The following is a 16,820-nucleotide window of genomic DNA, read 5'->3' as shown; positions in this document are numbered from 1 at the left end:
AGACAGGAAGATTTATTATTCCATTGCACCGCGATATTTCAGCCAAGGTAGTATTACTTCCATATGCTTACGATATCTCTGGTTGGTATATATGGATTTCTTAAAGCTGTTTTCCAGGCCTTTTTGAAAAAAGTTATCAAAAGTGGCGTTCTCGGTGGGGTCGAGCAGAACAATGCCCATGATGTTAAGTACGGCAAAGAAACCTACCTCATATAAAATGTTACCAAAAAGAGCATTCAAAGATATAGTAATGACTTACCCCATGCTCCATATTTGTAAAGTGATTGGTGGATACTTTTCAGTGTTGGTAAATTTTGTTTGTAGTTAAGTAGCTGTAAATGCTTGACCAATTCAGTGTGATATAGCTCTATAAAGTAATCAAATTTCGACAGCTTGATGTCTAAGTTTGTAGATGTTAACAGAAAATATAAAAGGTCCTGGGCTATGGTGCCATATTTTGGTGCCTGCAGGTCGACAATATATGTCTCCTGTATGTTTCCTTTCTCGTCGTATTGGAACATCACGTTATTGCCCCAAAAATCTCCATGATTTAAGGCATTGAACTCCTTTGGATCGAGTTCGCTCATCTGTGCGATAACATCAACAACATTCTTTGGCATATTTGGCTATAAAGTGATGGGATTAATACGATTGTTACTATTGATTTTATACAAGCTGGAGCTTACCAAGTCCTCAATATAAGTTTCGTGTTCTTTGTACTCTTCAATATACTTAGAGAGGACAAAAGCATTATTGCTAGTTAAACTGTCCAATTCTTCAATATTATCGATGGAGAAAAAACCTCTATCATACTGTTTTTCATATGGTCCCGTCCCCTCTACACGCACCGCTGAGGCTGCATGCCATTGGGCCAATTTTCGTAGCGCACACTGCGTATGCGTAATATCTAGACCATTCAGTCTATTGACTGTCTTGAAACCTCGAGGTTTCAAATCCTCTAGCGAAAGCATTGGCGCCAAACTTAACTTTAAGTCCCACATCGCTGTATAATTTTTCCAATTCCGGCACAACGTCCATATACATGCCGCGCTCTACTTTAAAAACGTTTGATTTCTTCAGCATTTCGCGATACTTTTCTGATTTGTGTGGCATTTTAAGCATGTAGGCTTTTGTCAGCTTTGTTTTATCTGCAATTAAGAATTTTAATTTTGGAAGGAGTCACAGATAATGCCTGATATGCCTATTACCTTCAGTTTCCACATCTAGCTCGACTCGCAACATTGTTGTGGCATAATTATCGCCTGTAGGAACACCTGCACTGACTCGAATCGCCTTGGTTAGCTTATAGCCCTCTACTTGCTGCTTTAGTAAGTCCTGAAAAAGTTCTGCCCTTAGCCATTCCGGTAATTCCTTATCATCCTTGACAGGGAACACATCCTGCGTTTGTGGCGGCATGTTTAAAAGTATACGTCTGTGTTTTTAGACGTTCCAAATCTTACTAAATTTTAAGCACAATTATCAAGCTAAATAGTACTCCAAAGCAAGATGCACATACTAAGAATTTCTATATAGTACATAACATATATAGCGCCTGATTAAGATAAGTTGCGCGTCGTGGGGACTTATAGTATATCTCTCCTCAAACAAAAATGTAATAAACTTTTGTAAATCAGTGTTTATAACTTGAATAATACCAAAGTGTTTGTACTTAATTCCATAATAAAAATGAATAGGCATATTTTTTCATGATCAAAAGTAGGCGTGTCGTAATTGCACAGGAATGCAAAGTGCTTATTCAGAATGTCAATAGGAATGACGCGATATATCTCTAAGTCATCTAATTAAATAATTTAAATAAAAGCATATAATGGAACTTCCATATGGCATATGCTTTTTAGTTTTGAGCGATTTGTTTCAAAATACTTGTAAGTTACTGATTTAAAGTTAAAGTTACTGAAGTCAACAAATTTAGTGCAATTGTTATTATTTTCGATATTAAACATATTGATGGAGTCAGCTATAAAGCCGTATAGGCCTAGACAGGACGTTAAAGAAATAACATGGTTTGAGAAACGCGAAAAGTTATTTAAAGAATTGTCTCTTTAGTCATATACCTTTCTATACAATTGATATTCATATTTTTCAGTGATGAATAACTAAATAAATCCATATGAATACTATTTTTGAATTAAGCTTTTTAGTCCATTTGGTCTGCCCTAAGTATTGTTTTTATTTTATTTATTTATTATATAAGAGAGCTTGTACAACAATGTTTAACATTTCAATAATATAAAATATATATGAGATGTATTGCTACTGATTTAATAAAATGTCAACGATTGTGCTCAAATGTTTTTTATTTTATAATTTAATCAATAGTCGATGAAACGCTTTTCTTCTCACTCTTCGCATTATTAATCTGTAAAGCGCCTCTATTCTGCAGCCAAGGCATAACCACTTTGATATGCCTTCTATAGGTTTCGCCAGAAAATAATAGAGTCTTGAACTCTTCCGCCTCTGGTGTATCAGTGAATAAATTGTCAAATTTAGCTGCATCTGTAGATTCGAGTAATACGCCCGACATAACGCCACATGCAGTGCAATAGCCTAAAGATATTCAATAAAACCGCATATTATTTTCTGTATTAGTTGTCGAGCTTTTTCCGATGCTTACCCCAGATACCGTATTTCAAGAGCACGGTGTGTATGTCGATTAAAGAGGGAAGCCTTTTCGAATAGTTCAAGAGCTTTAGGTGCGTTATCAATTGGTCGTGATAGTATTTCACAAAAAAGTCAAATTCGTTGACTTTAAGCTCCAGCTGTGGTGATGAAATCAAAAAGTAGAGCAAATCCTGTGCTACGCTGCCATATTTTACCATCTGGTAGTCTACCAGATAGGTCTCCAATATATTGCCCGATGCATCGTGTTGGAACATGATGTTGTTTGTCCAGCAATCGCCATGATTAAGGACATTGAACTCATTCGGATCGGCAATGCCTAATTGCATAGCGTTTTCATATAACTGGCCTTTCATGTTTTTCTAGGAGAATGTTGAGTGTTATTGAAGGAGGTTTTCTTTGTCTTGTACACTTACTTACAATATCATTGTAGTAGCTCTCATGTCCCTCAATTGTCTCGACCGATTTCAGCACATATTTTAACATACCCTCAGTCATTTTTTCAGCTAGCGCTCTGTTTTCCTCTGTAAACATACCCGAAAGTTGATCTTCGGGATAGGGACCTATTTCGGCTACTCGCACTGCTGAGGCCGCATGCCATTGTGCCAGTTTCTTCAGCACACCCATTGTGTGCTCCTTGTCCAGTCCTTTCAGGCGATTACTGGTCTGGAAGCCTCTAGTTCTCAAGTTTTCGAGTAGAACATAATCCTGCTTTACATCAAGTTCATAGCACTTGGCACCAAACTCCAGTTCCAAGCCAGCTTTCCGATATAGATCTTTAAATTCCAGCAAATATTTTGTGAACATGTTGCGTTCAATGCTGAAGATATTTGTTTTCCCGAACATATCATCAAAGGTTTCCGAGGCATGCGGTATTTTCAACATATACGATACAGCTTCCGTGGTATTATCTGAAGAAGGGAAAGTAGTTAATCACATCGCTTTCATCTCTTCCGCGGACAAACTAACCAGTCAGCTCCACTTCGATGTTAATGCAGAGCATAACAGTGGCATAGTTGTCGCCCGGCTTGGTGCCCGCTCCGACTTTGAAGGTCCTAATGCCCTTAAATAGGTCAAAGGTCTGCCTAAGCAATGGTTCAAAGAGTTCCGGTTTTAGCCATGTCGGCGATGTTCGGTTTGTTTCGACTTCCGAATCATCGTGAGTTGCGTTTTGTGATGACATCCCGTAGATCTGCGCTGCTGGATCTTGCGATGTCTGCTGGAGAACTGTAAAGCTTTCGCTCTCTGCCTCTTCTTTATAAGCATTTGATTTGGCCGTTGAAAGCTTTTTTGAGCTTTTAGTTGTGCGTTGCGAGACATTCAATGAATTCTTTGATTAGTTTATTAACAATGAAATGCAATGTTTTAGACAATTATGGGAATTATTAGAATTTCATTTAACAGCAGTATTTCTGTAACCAATGAAATGCATTACTTTTTGTTTAATTGTTATTCTTTTTATAGTAAGAAAGAAAATTAAAGGTATTAAGAAGACAGAGCTTTAGACTGTATTTTAGGCATCTAACAAAGAGCATTTAGTTTATCAGCGTTTGTTTACATTTTCCACATTTTGTTTTCGCCTTTACATCTGCATTTATGTATATATTTGTGCGTCTATTTTGCTTCTGATTTGTTTTGCTCTGTTCTTTCCTTTTATTTCCATTTCCGCAGACGCGGTTATGGCTTCTATTCTCAGAGCGCCATACGTATAAAGGCCACCTGATCGGTTATCACATTTAAGAGTGCTGAACGATTAGATTATACTTGTAGGTACCCCATTATTTCTCCTATCGGTTAAGGCAAGGTACATATGTGCGTGTGCCACACACTTTACGATTTGGGCGATATTATATCAATTTTTGGAAATGACAAAGTGATTTAAATTTTTGTTGAACCATGCATGAGTCAGCTATAAGCCTCTTATTAATGAACGTCACAAATTATCAAAAGATGGTTTTTTTGCGAATTTATTTCACTAATTACCCAAGTTTTTGAGGTTTTTACTAAGGCTTGCGCCAGCTTATCAAAAACCGATAGCACTATCATATTGGTCACATTGTCAGTGTTATATTTATCATGGTACTTCATTGTACAAAAGTATTGGATGTTAAATGTTCTTTATCAATAAAATGCTCTATAAATATAGTTAACTCGCCTCCAAGGCACCGCGATTCAGCAACCACGGCAGAATGAGTTGCATATGTTTCCTATATCGGGCATTGGAAAACATTAGTAATTTGAAATCATTGCCCTCCTCGGATTCGCTCAGGAAATTCTCAAAGCTGGCCGCTTCGGTGGGATCGAGCAGTACAGCGCCCATAACGCCAGTAACCGTACAGTATCCTAGAAATTCAGGTTATACATATATGTAATTCGTTATAATTGGCATTACTTAGCTTACCCCATGTGCCGTACTTCAAGAGGGCTAAGTGCAGGTCGCGTAGTTTTGGCAGCGGTTTCGAATAATTCAGAAGTTTCAAATGCTCAATCAAATTATCGTGATAGAACTTGATGTAATAGTCGAATTTGCTCAGTTTATCTTCGAGTTTTGTCGAGGATAGCAAAAAGTAATACAAATCCTGAGTTACAGTGCCATATTTTGGTATCTGATAGTCCACCAAATAGGTCTCTTTGATTTTGCCAAATGCATCATATTGGAACATAATGTTATTCGACCAGCAATCACCGTGATTCAGAGCATTGAACTCATTCGTGTCGGTTTTGGCCATTTTAAACATTTCATCGGTAACTTTGTCTTTTATCGCACGCTATTAGTGGATGGCGATTAGAATAATGTCCCTCTATAGATGTATAATTTAAATTACTTACGACTTGTTCCAAATACTCTGAGGCATTCTCATAGTTGGCGCAACACTTGAGAAAGTTGCCGGACATAGATTTGTTGATATCAGCCATCATCTCACGATGCTCCTCCTTAAAGAAGCCACGAGTTAATTCCTCTGGATAGGGACCCTTGGTGGCGACACGCACAGCCGAAGCGGCATGCCACTGCGCCAGTTTTCGCAGCACACACTCCGTATGTGCGACGTCTAGACCCTCCAGACGATTGGCATTCTTGAAGCCCTTCGGTCGCAAATCCTCCAACAGTACATAATCACTAGGCGCTTTAATATCATAGCTGTGGGCACCGAATTTCACGTCCACGCCCACATCACGATACAATTGTTCGAGCTCCGGCACGATATCGCTGTACATAGCGCGCTCGATATCGAAAATATTAGTTTTCTCCATCATCTCCTTGTAGCGCTCCAGTTGATGGGGTAATTTGAACATAAAGGAGACCGACTTGGTCTTACCATCTGCAAGACACTGTTTCAGGAGGATCGTGCAATAATTTGAATTTGAACTCACCTTCAAGTTCCACTTCAATTTCCACTCGAAGCATTATCGTTGCATAGTTTTCTCCCACGCCCGTACCGCTGTCGGCCTTGAAACTTTTGATCTTGCTATAGCCATTCACAGTCTTCTTGAGCACATCCTCGAAAAGGTCGGCCTTCAGCCAATCTGGCACTTTGCTGGCACTCCCCCCATTAGTTTGCGTCGCCATTTGTGTTGTGCAATCGGCTTGTTTGCTTGTCAATTGTAATTCAAATTAATTGGATAATTAATAGGATGGAGTTAACAGCGAACAGCCCAGCTACTCTATAGTACAACCGATGCCTATGCACGCCAACGAGCATCTAAAAGTTTCTAACTTTCGGAGCGCCATTTATTTAACATTCCTATCAGCATTGCGTCGAGTTTTTCAAAATACAAGTATATACTATATACTAGTAAATATTTCGTGCGGGGCTTTTACTTGTTAGAAAGCTTTTTATTCTCCAACCAAATGTTTACCCGTTCTCTCCACAGAAGAACATTTGTTGAATTTATTTGTTAGTTTTTCAGCGAAACAGGTTGCAATTCGGATTCTCAAGTGTAAGATACACTGTGCAACAAATTTGTTGACATTGCATCGATAAATGATGAAATTAATGTTAAAAAGAGCCATGAAGCTTTATGCCCCCCTCTAGAGTGTATTGCTATCTAATCGTTAATTGTGAATTATTTTTCAAATATTTTGTATTTCGTCATCGAAGAGACACCATTATACCCATCATGTTCTCAATAACTTTACAAACATAAAAGTTGTTCGCCCAAAAGCTGTGCTTAAAGAATATTGCTTCAAATCCATATCTTAACTGACATCTTGTGTGGGTGTTTTCTTACTTTTTAAACATACAGTAATCTGGTTAGCGAAAATCTGTTGCCTAGTGAAATCTATTTGCTCTCTTTGGTATTATTGCACTAGAAAAGCCTTTGCTTTTGGATCTCTAAAAAAGCTTTCATACGATTTATATTTATCTTATCAGACACTGTCCATCTATTAGTTCGCATTTGAGAATGTGTATAAAATGTTGTTATCTATCTATGTACATAAAAGGAGTTGTGGAAGGTGTAGAAAAAATAACGGCAATAACTTGGCCATAAATGGTCAACAGATCGTTTATCTATCAATAGCTTATTCTGTTCTGCTCATTTCTGATTAATCGCCGAAAAAATACATTCATTTTAATTACATTTTTATGTAATTAGTATAGCTGGGTTTGCCACGTTCTTCGCTTATTGATTTTTTGTATAAATATATAAGTGTTTTTTTTATTAGCTTTAAATTCTACTCTTGACAAAGGTCACATAAAATACAACTCATTAATATCAGTTACTACATAATTAAATATATTTGTTTTTCTAAATCTTAGTTTTCACTATTTTACTTATCAGTTTTAATTACATATTATTATTAACAGATTTAAAGAATCCCACGATCAGTTTATATAATTCCGGTCGATGAGCCAGGGCAGAATAATTTCAATTTGCTTTTTGTAGCTGGGATTCAGCAACATTTTACGCTTGAATGCCACGCCCTTGTCCGAGCTGCTCATAAAATTCTCTATATTCGCATCGGAGGTTGACGGCAGCAGCGCCACCGGTAGCATCCGCTGAGCGCATACAAATGCTGTAATTAATGAGTGTACACTATAATATTTATAGTATATACAGAATCGGATTATTAACTCACCCCAGAGGCTGTTCTTTTGCAGGTTTGCTTGCAATTCCGCAAGGGTGGGCACTTTTTTGGGGTACCTGAGCAGTTTGAGATGCGCGACGAGTTCTTCATGATAGTACGCTATAAAATGATCAAATTTCTTCAATTTTATGCTAAATTCAGAAGTTGTCATTAGCAAGCAGAACAAATCCTGGGCTGGCGTTCCATATTTTGGCAGTTGGAAGTCCACAAAGCAAATGTCCTCAATGGCGCTTGTATCCTCGTTAAGTTTACACATGAAGTTGTTGCACCAGAAATCACCGTGATTGAGAACATTGAACTCTTCTGGGTCTACTTTACCAAATTCGATGTATAAATCCGTCAAGCGGGATGTGTAATTGCTCTGAAATGAGACAGTAATTGACGTTTTTTTTTAATATTTCAATCATTCCTTTTGATTACTGAACTGTGCATGGGAAGTTATCTGATAGCATATTTCCTGAACATATGAAATTTCGAGAAGATGATAAGTTGCAGTAAACAGAATAATTTGGTACTCAACATCACAGATCAGAATACTTATTTGCTTAATTGATTTTTATCAGCAAAAGTGGTCATAAACTACAAATAGGGCTATTAAAAATAAGTAGTTTCTATAAAATAGAAGAAAAGTTAAATTAATTTGGCAAAAAGAAAATATTTGTATATAAAAATATATAAACAATGCGATCTGACCGATCACACAAATACTTAAAGCAATCACTTAGTCATAATCATAACATTTTACGTTGCGTTTATGGAGAATAATCCCCCACATGATATTTCAAATGTTGCTATGTTATTAATGATGACGACTATCGGTTATTGATGAGTTATTTTGGTGACCATATTCTCCTTGATTTAGTGCTGCTCTTGGCTAGAACTTACGATAAACAACATCATGTCCGGATTCAAATTGTATTGCTGCATGCACTCTAAGAAGGGCAGATTAAAATTGTTGTTCATATTCTCCAACATTTTGGCACTTTCTTCTCCAAAATAACTCAATTGATAGCGCTCTCCATAGGGTCCAAGCTCAGCCACTCGTTGTGCTGAAGCTGCATGCCACTGGGCAAGTTTTTTGAGCACAGACTCCATTTCTGGCTGTCCAAGACCGTCCAGTCGTTGCAGATTTTTGTAGCCTCTCTCATGCAAATCCTCCATCAAGATATAATCGCATTTGGGCTCCGGTTCGATGAATTTAATATGCACTGGCTTGAATTTTATATTGAGGTCTGCATTTTTGGCATAAATTGCCTCCAGTTCGGGCACAATGGAATCGTACATTTCATTCTCAACCACGAAGAGGTCGTGAAAATCGTGCTTGTCACCCAAATCGCTTACAAGTGGTAGTTTTAAAATGAAACTGATGTTCTTGGTCTTATCATCTGTTTGTTTTAGAATCGAATTAGGCAGTGTTGTCAATATTCCAATATGCATTCTACATACCTTTCAGACTTATTTGTATTTGAATGCGTAGAACTATAGTTAGGAAGTTTTCGCCCCCGCTGATCGCAGCCTTTACATCAAAGTTTTGTATGCTTTGAAAATCGTGAATACTTTGTTTTAATACGCCATTGAATAATTGTTGATTCACCCATTCGGGTGCACTTATTGCTGCCATGTGTTGTGACTCTGGGCGATGCGACAGAGCGACTGATCATGAATGGGAATGAGAACTGGAACTGACACGATAGCTTTATAAAAGCTCCATATACTCGTAAGTGTAAACGTACTCAGCAGTGTGTTTTCGTGGAATTTGTTGTTTGAAAATATCTTACAGCTTGTACACTGAACGAAGTTGGCTTTAAAGTTTTTGGGGTTTAGCTTAGGTAGCAGATTTCTACCCTAAGTCAGGACGATTTATTTCTAAAATATATTTGTGGTATCTAAAATTTAAAAACTCATTGCTCTTTATAGTGAATCACTTTTATTTCTTAACTCTTAAAAGATATACAAAGAATGTAATAACTTTTGCTTTAATATATATCTAATAGTCCCCGTTTGTTCAGCCAAGGCATTATTTCTTCGAAATGGGCCTGGAAGCGTTCATTGTTTAAAATCCTGTTGCGTAAGGCTTCGGCTTCTGGAGTGTCTTCAACGAACACACCTAGGCTCAAGTTTTCTTCCTCATTCGCCAGACAAACCACCATTGTAGTTAATACCGTGCTGGGAGCTGAAATCAATATGGTTTTTAAATAACACGAACTCGTTATAAGTGCGGACAGATTTTGTTTTTTACCATGTATGGAATTCTTTAGCAGGATCGTGTGCAGTTGTTTCAAGTTTGGCACAAAGCCCTCGTATTTTAAGAGGCTCGTATGTTCCACTAGGTTCTCATGATACCATCTGATCAAGTAATCGAACTGTTTGACCTTGATGTCAAGCTGTGCGGAGCTAATCAACAAGTAGTATAGATCCTGTGCAACATTGCCATATTTTGTTTCCTGGAAGTCTATCAGGTAGGTATCTTTTAGTTGGCCGGCTTCATCGTAATTGAACATAATATTATTGATCCAAGCATCGCCGTGGCAAAGAACATTAAATTCATTCTCGTCGATTTGGGCATCCTCCAAGATCTTATCAAAGACGATGTCGTAAAATCGTTCCTGTTTTGAATTCAATTAATAAGGGCCTATGGTTTTCGTATTGTACAGTAAATAATTACCAGTTTCTCCAAATATTCTTCTGTGCCCCTAAATTTTGTAATCGCATTGAAAAAACCATCTCTACATTTTTGAAACATTTCTACAAAAATGTCTTTCACTCCCTCATGTATAATTCCAAAATTGAACATTTTTGGATAAGGTCCATGCAATTCCTTATAACGCAATGAGGCTGCATGCCATTGAGCCAATTTTTTGAGCACACTCTTTGTGTGTTCCAAGTCCAACCCCTCCTTGCGGTCGCGCAATTTAAAACCACGGATCTTTAGGTTCTCCAGTAGCACAAAGTCCTCCTTGATTTGCTTTTTCAGTTTATAGGACTTGGCGCCGAAGACTACCGGTAGACCTGCCTCTCGATAGAGTTGCTCAAAAGCCGGCTTGTATTTATTATAGATCTCATTCTCTTTCGGGAAAGTCGCGGCTGCGAGCTCAGCCGGTAAATTCGGGAGCTCAACTTTCAATATGTAGGAGAAGGGCTTCACATTATTCTCTGTTAAGACATTTTCGAATTTGTATTCATTTTCAGGGAAATATTAAAATAATAACAAACCTTTTAGCTTGGCATTGATGTCGACTTTTAGGATTTTGGATGCATAATTATCGCCCGGCTTGGTCGCTAAGGCTGTCGTAGAATTTAATATTTTTTCAAATTCTGGCTCATCGGCGGAAATAATGTCAGCAAAGTCATTTATATCCAGCCAACTTAAATCGTCCTTTGGCTGAACTTCAACTCTTATTTTTTAACGAGAAATCAATCAGATAATATCAATAAAATCAATTGTTACTTACTCGAAGTCTAAAAGGCCGCGACGGTCGAGCCATGGATATATAGCCTCCACATGTTTTCTATATCGTTCGTTTTGGTAAAGCTGCTTCTTGAAATTGCCACTCTCTTCATTATCCCCCAGCATAGTGGCTATGCTGGCATTATCAGTGGGATCCAACAGCACGGCCGTCATAACAGTTGTCGCAACCATCACAGCCCAAGCACCATTATTCAACAGATCTATGTGGAGCTCCTTCAGCGTGGGTATATGGCTGGGATAGCTGAGCAAATTTAAATTTAGCTTCAGCTGCCCGTGATAATAGCGAACAAAGTAATCAAACTTTTCCAATTTGATGTCATAACTGGGCGAACTCAATAGGAAGTAGTACAGGTCCTGGGCAGGGGAACCAAAACTACAACGCTGGAAGTCAACGAAGTACGTGTTTTTGATATTACCGGCAGAATCGTGCTGGAACATAATATTGTTGGTCCAACAATCGCCATGATTAAGAACATTAAAGGCAGTTTCATCGAACTGTTCCGCCTTATTCATGACATCGAACATATTTTCGAAGAAATAGATCTGCGAATGTAGAAAAAGCAGTTGTAATACTGGAAAACTCTAAATTGAACCGCTATTAAAAGTACTAATTATTTCAAAATATTCCAGTAAACACCAGAAATCTATAGAGGTGTTGTATACTTAAATAACCAACCATTGCATTTTCAGGGCTGAAATTTTCATTTTGATTTAAGAGCATTCGAATTCAAAGCATTAATATTTGGAATTTAAATGTAAATCAAATTAGGAGTATTATTTAAAAGTTTTCTGAAAATCAACTAATAAACAGTATTTCCAAATTAAAACTTTTTTCAATGTTAACATTTAATTAGAGTCTGGTGTACAATATATTTTTGTATACTTACCAATTTGTTGCCATACATTTCATTGCCTTTGAATGTCTTGAGCGCCGAAATTGCCAATTCGTGGAACGCTTTGGCCATGTCATTTTGGAAAAGATCTCGATTCTCCTCGCAGTGCACGGGTTTGGTCAAGACCTCTGTATAGGAACCTTTAGTGGCAAAGAGGTGGGCTGAGGCAGCATGGAACTGGGCCAATTTTTGAAGCACATGCTCCGTTTCTGTGACACTCAAGCCGGCTAGACGGTCGGCATTCTTGAAGCCCGAGGGTCGCAAATTCTCCAACAGAATGTGATCGCAATCGGGCTGCTTAATGAACTCATAGGATTCGGGGCCGAATTTCACCGGATGTCCGACTTTCTCATAAAGTTGCTCCAATTGCGGCAGAATATCAGAGTAAACGGTGATTTCCTTTTTAAACGTGAGCATGCGATCTAGAAGGGCTTGTGTCAAGGCATCGCTTGGTGGAACCTTCAGCATAAGCGATTTAAATTCACTTTTTTCACCTTTTTGAAAATGAGAATTCATTAATAAAGGTGCTGTTTGAATTCTGTAACTAAACACACTTGCTGTCAGATATGTAATGTCCACAGACAGCATTGTTGAGGAATAATTATCACCGGCATTGGTAGCCTTTTCCACATTGAAGGTTTGAATGGCTTTGAAGTCGGGATGTTGTGCCTTTAATAGGTCTACGAAGAAATCGCTAGTAATCCAGTCGGGTACAGCTGGATTTGGAACTGCAGCTACTGCATCTGCTGAGGCCGGTTCTGTGGCCAGTTCTGGTGCCGGTTCTGGTGGCTGTTCTGGTGCCAGTTCTGGTGCCGGTTCTGGTGCCGGTTCTGGTGCCGGTTCTAGGGCAACAGTAGTTTCCCTTAAAAATTATAGTATTATTATTAACAAATGTTTGTTGTTATTATTATAAGAAGAAGGCGTCCAGGATTAGATTTCAGGCAACAATTTTTGTAGTATTTGTCTCTTACTCATCAGATTTCAATTTCTGAAAAATACCATACATGAGATGGTTTTGTATTCGTTAATGATGCATATTTTATATATTTATCGACCATTGCTATAGAAATCTCAGGGCTTGACTGAGCAGATTTCGTGAATGAATTCCAGAGTAAAGACCCTTCAGAAATGTATGAGCCCGTCTAAAAAAGTTCCAAAGAGTATGTATAGTACTTACTTGACTTTCAGATAGCCGCGATTGTCCATCCACGGCAGAATTTCCTCAATATTGGCCATATAGCGTTTGTTAGAGTACATGAGGTTTTTAAATTTGTCTGCCGCCTCGTTGTTGCCCATAAAGTTCTCAAAGGTCGCACCCTCAGTGGGATCCAATAGCACCACGGGCAAGACCATAAAGGCGGCTGTAACTCCCCAGGCTCCATACTTAAAGAGCTGCATATGCAATTCGCTGAGGCTGGGCATCTCCTCTGAGTAGTTCAGCAATTTCAGATGTTCTATTAAGTTGTCATAGTAGTAGCGTATGAAGTATTCAAAGTCCTTCAGCTTGTGCGAGATGTTCACCGATGTTAAAATAAAGTACAGCAGATCCTGAGCAGGACTGCCATATTTGGGATTTTGGAAGTCGACAAACATCATGTCGCTCAGCTCGCCATTGGATCCATGTTTAAAGAGCAGATTATTTATCCAACAATCGCCATGGTTGAGCACATTGAACTCACTCGGATCGTAGTTAACTAACTTCAAAAATTCTGTGGTCAGTTTTGAAAAAAGTTGCACCTAAAAAAAGTAGAGTTTATACTGGGTTGTTTGGGAAACCCACCGTTTTTACTTACAAATTTGTCATAATATTTGTCACCGTTCTTATAGTTCCTTAAATTATTCAAAAACAATTTTTCAAACGGTGCCAACATGCCCTCCATCATTGCCTTAGCCATGGTATTATCCTTGCCAATCATGCCATAAATCAGCACTTCGGGATAAGGACCGTGTACATTAACATACTGAGCTCCTGCCGCATGGAACTGCGCCAGTCTGCGGAGCACAAATTTCGCCTGCTCCACGTTTAGGCACTCCAAACGATTGAGGTTTTTGAAACCATCCGGACCCAGATCGTGCATTAGAACCGTATTGGCGAGCTTGGGGTCCTCACCGTTCAATTTGTAGGCACGCGGCGCAAATTGTATATCGAGACCCTTATCCTTGTAGAGAGCCTCTAGTTTGGGTATTATATCCAAATAGACCGAATTCTCGGTGTTAAAGAAGTTGGCCACGGCCAGTAGTTGCTGCATTTCGGGACTATCGTGAGGGACTTTCATCATGTAGGATATATGCTTGCTGGTTTTATCTAAATGGTATCGAATTGCCCAGATTAGAACTACTTGTATAACAGTTTACTGCTTACACAATGAAATTTGATAGTTGGTTGTGAAATGATGGGGCAAATAACCTTAATATCAATTCGTTATACTTTCTTATCGCCTATCATATTATGTTTTAAATTCTTTAACTTCCACCATTACCGGGCAAAACAGAAATAATGCCACAAGGCGATAAGATTATAATTGAAAAACGCAATTTATAATGAAAATGAAAATAATGAAATTATAATTTTACATACTATACAAAGCAAGTTATTTTTAAGTTTTATGAGCAAGCCCATTAATTAGCTGTTAATGAATGAATTATTTATATAAACAATCCAATATAAACATTTTACTATAGAGAGTCAAATATGAAATCTTATTAAATTTATATTAAAAATTATTGTCAGATTAAGAATTGCGTGAATAAATATCTGTTTATTTTTAAAATACTATCAAACCGAATAGGATTCCTTTACAATTTTTTCTTACCTATTTATAAAATATAAATAGCAATAGTGAAATAGTCAATGTCCTCTAATTTCGATTATACATTTTTTAAATATAGAAACGTTCTTTAATTGATTGATTCAAATATAAATAATATGTAACTTCCATTCAAAAGTATTGAAACGTAACTTATTTATTTAGATATTAAGCAAACTTGTTGTCGGTCTAATAATTAAATCATTGAAAGTAATAAATTTTGGACTTAGTATGTTTTTACCTTTGAATTATCAATAGATATCAAGTCGTACTGAATTGATCAAAAATTAAAAGTATTCTTTCAGTAAACAAATGACCGTTAATTGAATATGTTAATATTCGAAAATACTTAAAATGATAATAAAATTTTCTTTAACTGTGCAAATATATGAATGTATATTAAAGACATTTTCAATTATTTGAGACGCGAATTAAAAAAATATTGTCAAATGTATTAATTTCAAAAATAAAAGTTGTTCAACAATATAACAATGTATCTAAAATTATTATATTGTTAAGTAATACCTGCGTGATAGTATCAGTTGAGGAATTCTTAGCCTTTAAGTCGTTTTGATAACGAAATTGTTTTTACCAATGTCGATAGCATTTGCTTATTGTCTTAATAAATAAAATGCGTGTTTATAGAAAGTGAAAGCTCTTCTATTTAAAATATTTTTTCAATAGTTTGCTATATTTACTCATGTGATATAAAAATTAAAGCGGAATTGATATTAAATTGTCGACAAGCATGAGTTAGGAAGCTGCTTTTTTTTCTCAGTGTGTCCATAATAGTATTGTTTTGGCTAAACAAAATGAAGCTGAAAGCTTACATGTGTAATTAGAATTTTATAAGCTTTAACAGAGGTTTGTTTATGTTTCTCACGTCCGCACGTTGTTGTTGTTGTTGTTGGAGGACGCAGGGAGCATCAGTTTGAATGTCAACATGTGATGTCATGCTTTGTGTATTCGTACTCACCTTTCAACTCAACATCGATGCTCACTCTCAGCATGAGAGTCGCATAATTCTCTCCGGCAGTCATGGCCGGTTTGGCTTCGAAGCTTTTGATCTTCTCGAACTGAGCGATATTTGCGCTCAGCAAATCGACAAATTGCGTTTCATTGATCCATTCTGGCGCCGGCTTACTGACAACTACGGGAGTTGGTGAGGCCTCAACGGCCTTGGCCTTTGTCTCTATCGCTTCAACCTTGCCATTGTCCGTGGTGGAGACGGCACTTGGCTCGATGTGAGCCACATCGTAGCTTTTCTTATTTTTGGAATTTCGTAGTCCCATCGCAACAGTCGTTAATAACCAGAGCTTGCACCGTCTAGCTGACTGCAGCGCTACTTCTAAACTAATGGTTTGTTCGAAAAACTATGTTCCTCTATACCTACATATATGGGTGCCGAAGCCGATGGATCCAACAGCTGATAGCTGCGCTATTTTATCAGCATAAGTGTGTCACAAAACTCGCACTACGGCGTATTATGATTCCCGTAAATTGCTGACTGTGCTTGACGCGGTAAACTTTGACGAGCACGCCCTCAAAATGAAAAGCTTTGCCGACCCCACAAGCAAAGTTTCATAAAAATCGGCAATTTAAAAATAAATTGGGCGGCATATGGTGAGAACAAAATTGGAACCGTTTAATCTAATTAGAGACAGAAAGAGTAGAGCGGTAGAATCGTGATTCTTTTACAAACGGTGTTTGAGCTGAAATCAACGTTATACCAAATTTGATTAAAATTGTATAATAAATAACAAAAAATATTATTATTATACTTGGTATCCTGACAACATACACATGAATACCAATTATTAATAAGTATCTTATCGCATTAAAAACGTATTCAACTAAAAGTGATTTTTCACCAATTATTCCTATGGTGGATATATATAGAAGTTGAAGAATATTGGTGTATG

General features: G+C 37.5%; 4 protein-coding genes and 1 pseudogene across 4 annotated transcripts; all 5 read right to left on the bottom strand.

The window, feature by feature from the left end:
- Positions 1-7: 7 nt before the first annotated feature.
- LOC115623867 lies at positions 8-1,416 on the bottom strand (annotated as a pseudogene).
- Positions 1,417-2,184: 768 nt separating this feature from the next.
- On the bottom strand, positions 2,185-3,837 carry LOC115624181. The gene is made up of 4 exons (XM_030518777.1): positions 3,610-3,837; positions 3,061-3,551; positions 2,636-3,002; positions 2,185-2,568 (listed from the first exon to the last, which is right to left on the bottom strand). Exons 1-4 carry the CDS (start codon positions 3,821-3,823, stop codon positions 2,330-2,332), a joined length of 1,311 nt encoding a protein of 436 aa, XP_030374637.1. The 5' UTR covers positions 3,824-3,837; the 3' UTR covers positions 2,185-2,329.
- Positions 3,838-4,682: 845 nt separating this feature from the next.
- On the bottom strand, positions 4,683-6,323 carry LOC115623538. The gene is made up of 4 exons (XM_030517920.1): positions 6,013-6,323; positions 5,470-5,960; positions 5,042-5,408; positions 4,683-4,983 (listed from the first exon to the last, which is right to left on the bottom strand). The coding sequence occupies exons 1-4, from the start codon at positions 6,206-6,208 to the stop codon at positions 4,787-4,789; spliced, it is 1,251 nt and encodes a 416-aa protein (XP_030373780.1). The 5' UTR covers positions 6,209-6,323; the 3' UTR covers positions 4,683-4,786.
- Positions 6,324-7,354: 1,031 nt separating this feature from the next.
- LOC115624126 lies at positions 7,355-9,368 on the bottom strand. Its single transcript, XM_030518721.1, has 4 exons — positions 9,176-9,368; positions 8,615-9,114; positions 7,721-8,090; positions 7,355-7,657 (listed from the first exon to the last, which is right to left on the bottom strand). The coding sequence occupies exons 1-4, from the start codon at positions 9,348-9,350 to the stop codon at positions 7,467-7,469; spliced, it is 1,236 nt and encodes a 411-aa protein (XP_030374581.1). The 5' UTR covers positions 9,351-9,368; the 3' UTR covers positions 7,355-7,466.
- A 269-nt stretch (positions 9,369-9,637) lies between these two features.
- LOC115623459 lies at positions 9,638-16,192 on the bottom strand. The gene is made up of 10 exons (XM_030517816.1): positions 15,875-16,192; positions 13,885-14,396; positions 13,269-13,828; positions 12,646-12,953; positions 12,086-12,585; positions 11,182-11,741; positions 10,943-11,124; positions 10,395-10,882; positions 9,969-10,335; positions 9,638-9,902 (listed from the first exon to the last, which is right to left on the bottom strand). The coding sequence occupies exons 1-10, from the start codon at positions 16,188-16,190 to the stop codon at positions 9,706-9,708; spliced, it is 3,990 nt and encodes a 1,329-aa protein (XP_030373676.1). The 5' UTR covers positions 16,191-16,192; the 3' UTR covers positions 9,638-9,705.
- Between the last annotated feature and the right edge of the window lie 628 nt (positions 16,193-16,820).

This window comes from Scaptodrosophila lebanonensis, unplaced genomic scaffold (genome assembly GCF_003285725.1).
Source record: "Scaptodrosophila lebanonensis strain 11010-0011.00,11010-0021.00 unplaced genomic scaffold, SlebRS2 tig00000053-arrow-pilon, whole genome shotgun sequence".
Taxonomy (NCBI): domain Eukaryota; kingdom Metazoa; phylum Arthropoda; class Insecta; order Diptera; family Drosophilidae; genus Scaptodrosophila; species Scaptodrosophila lebanonensis.
The sequence above is the reverse complement of the archived record's forward strand: the minus strand, read 5'-3'. Positions and strand labels throughout refer to the sequence as shown.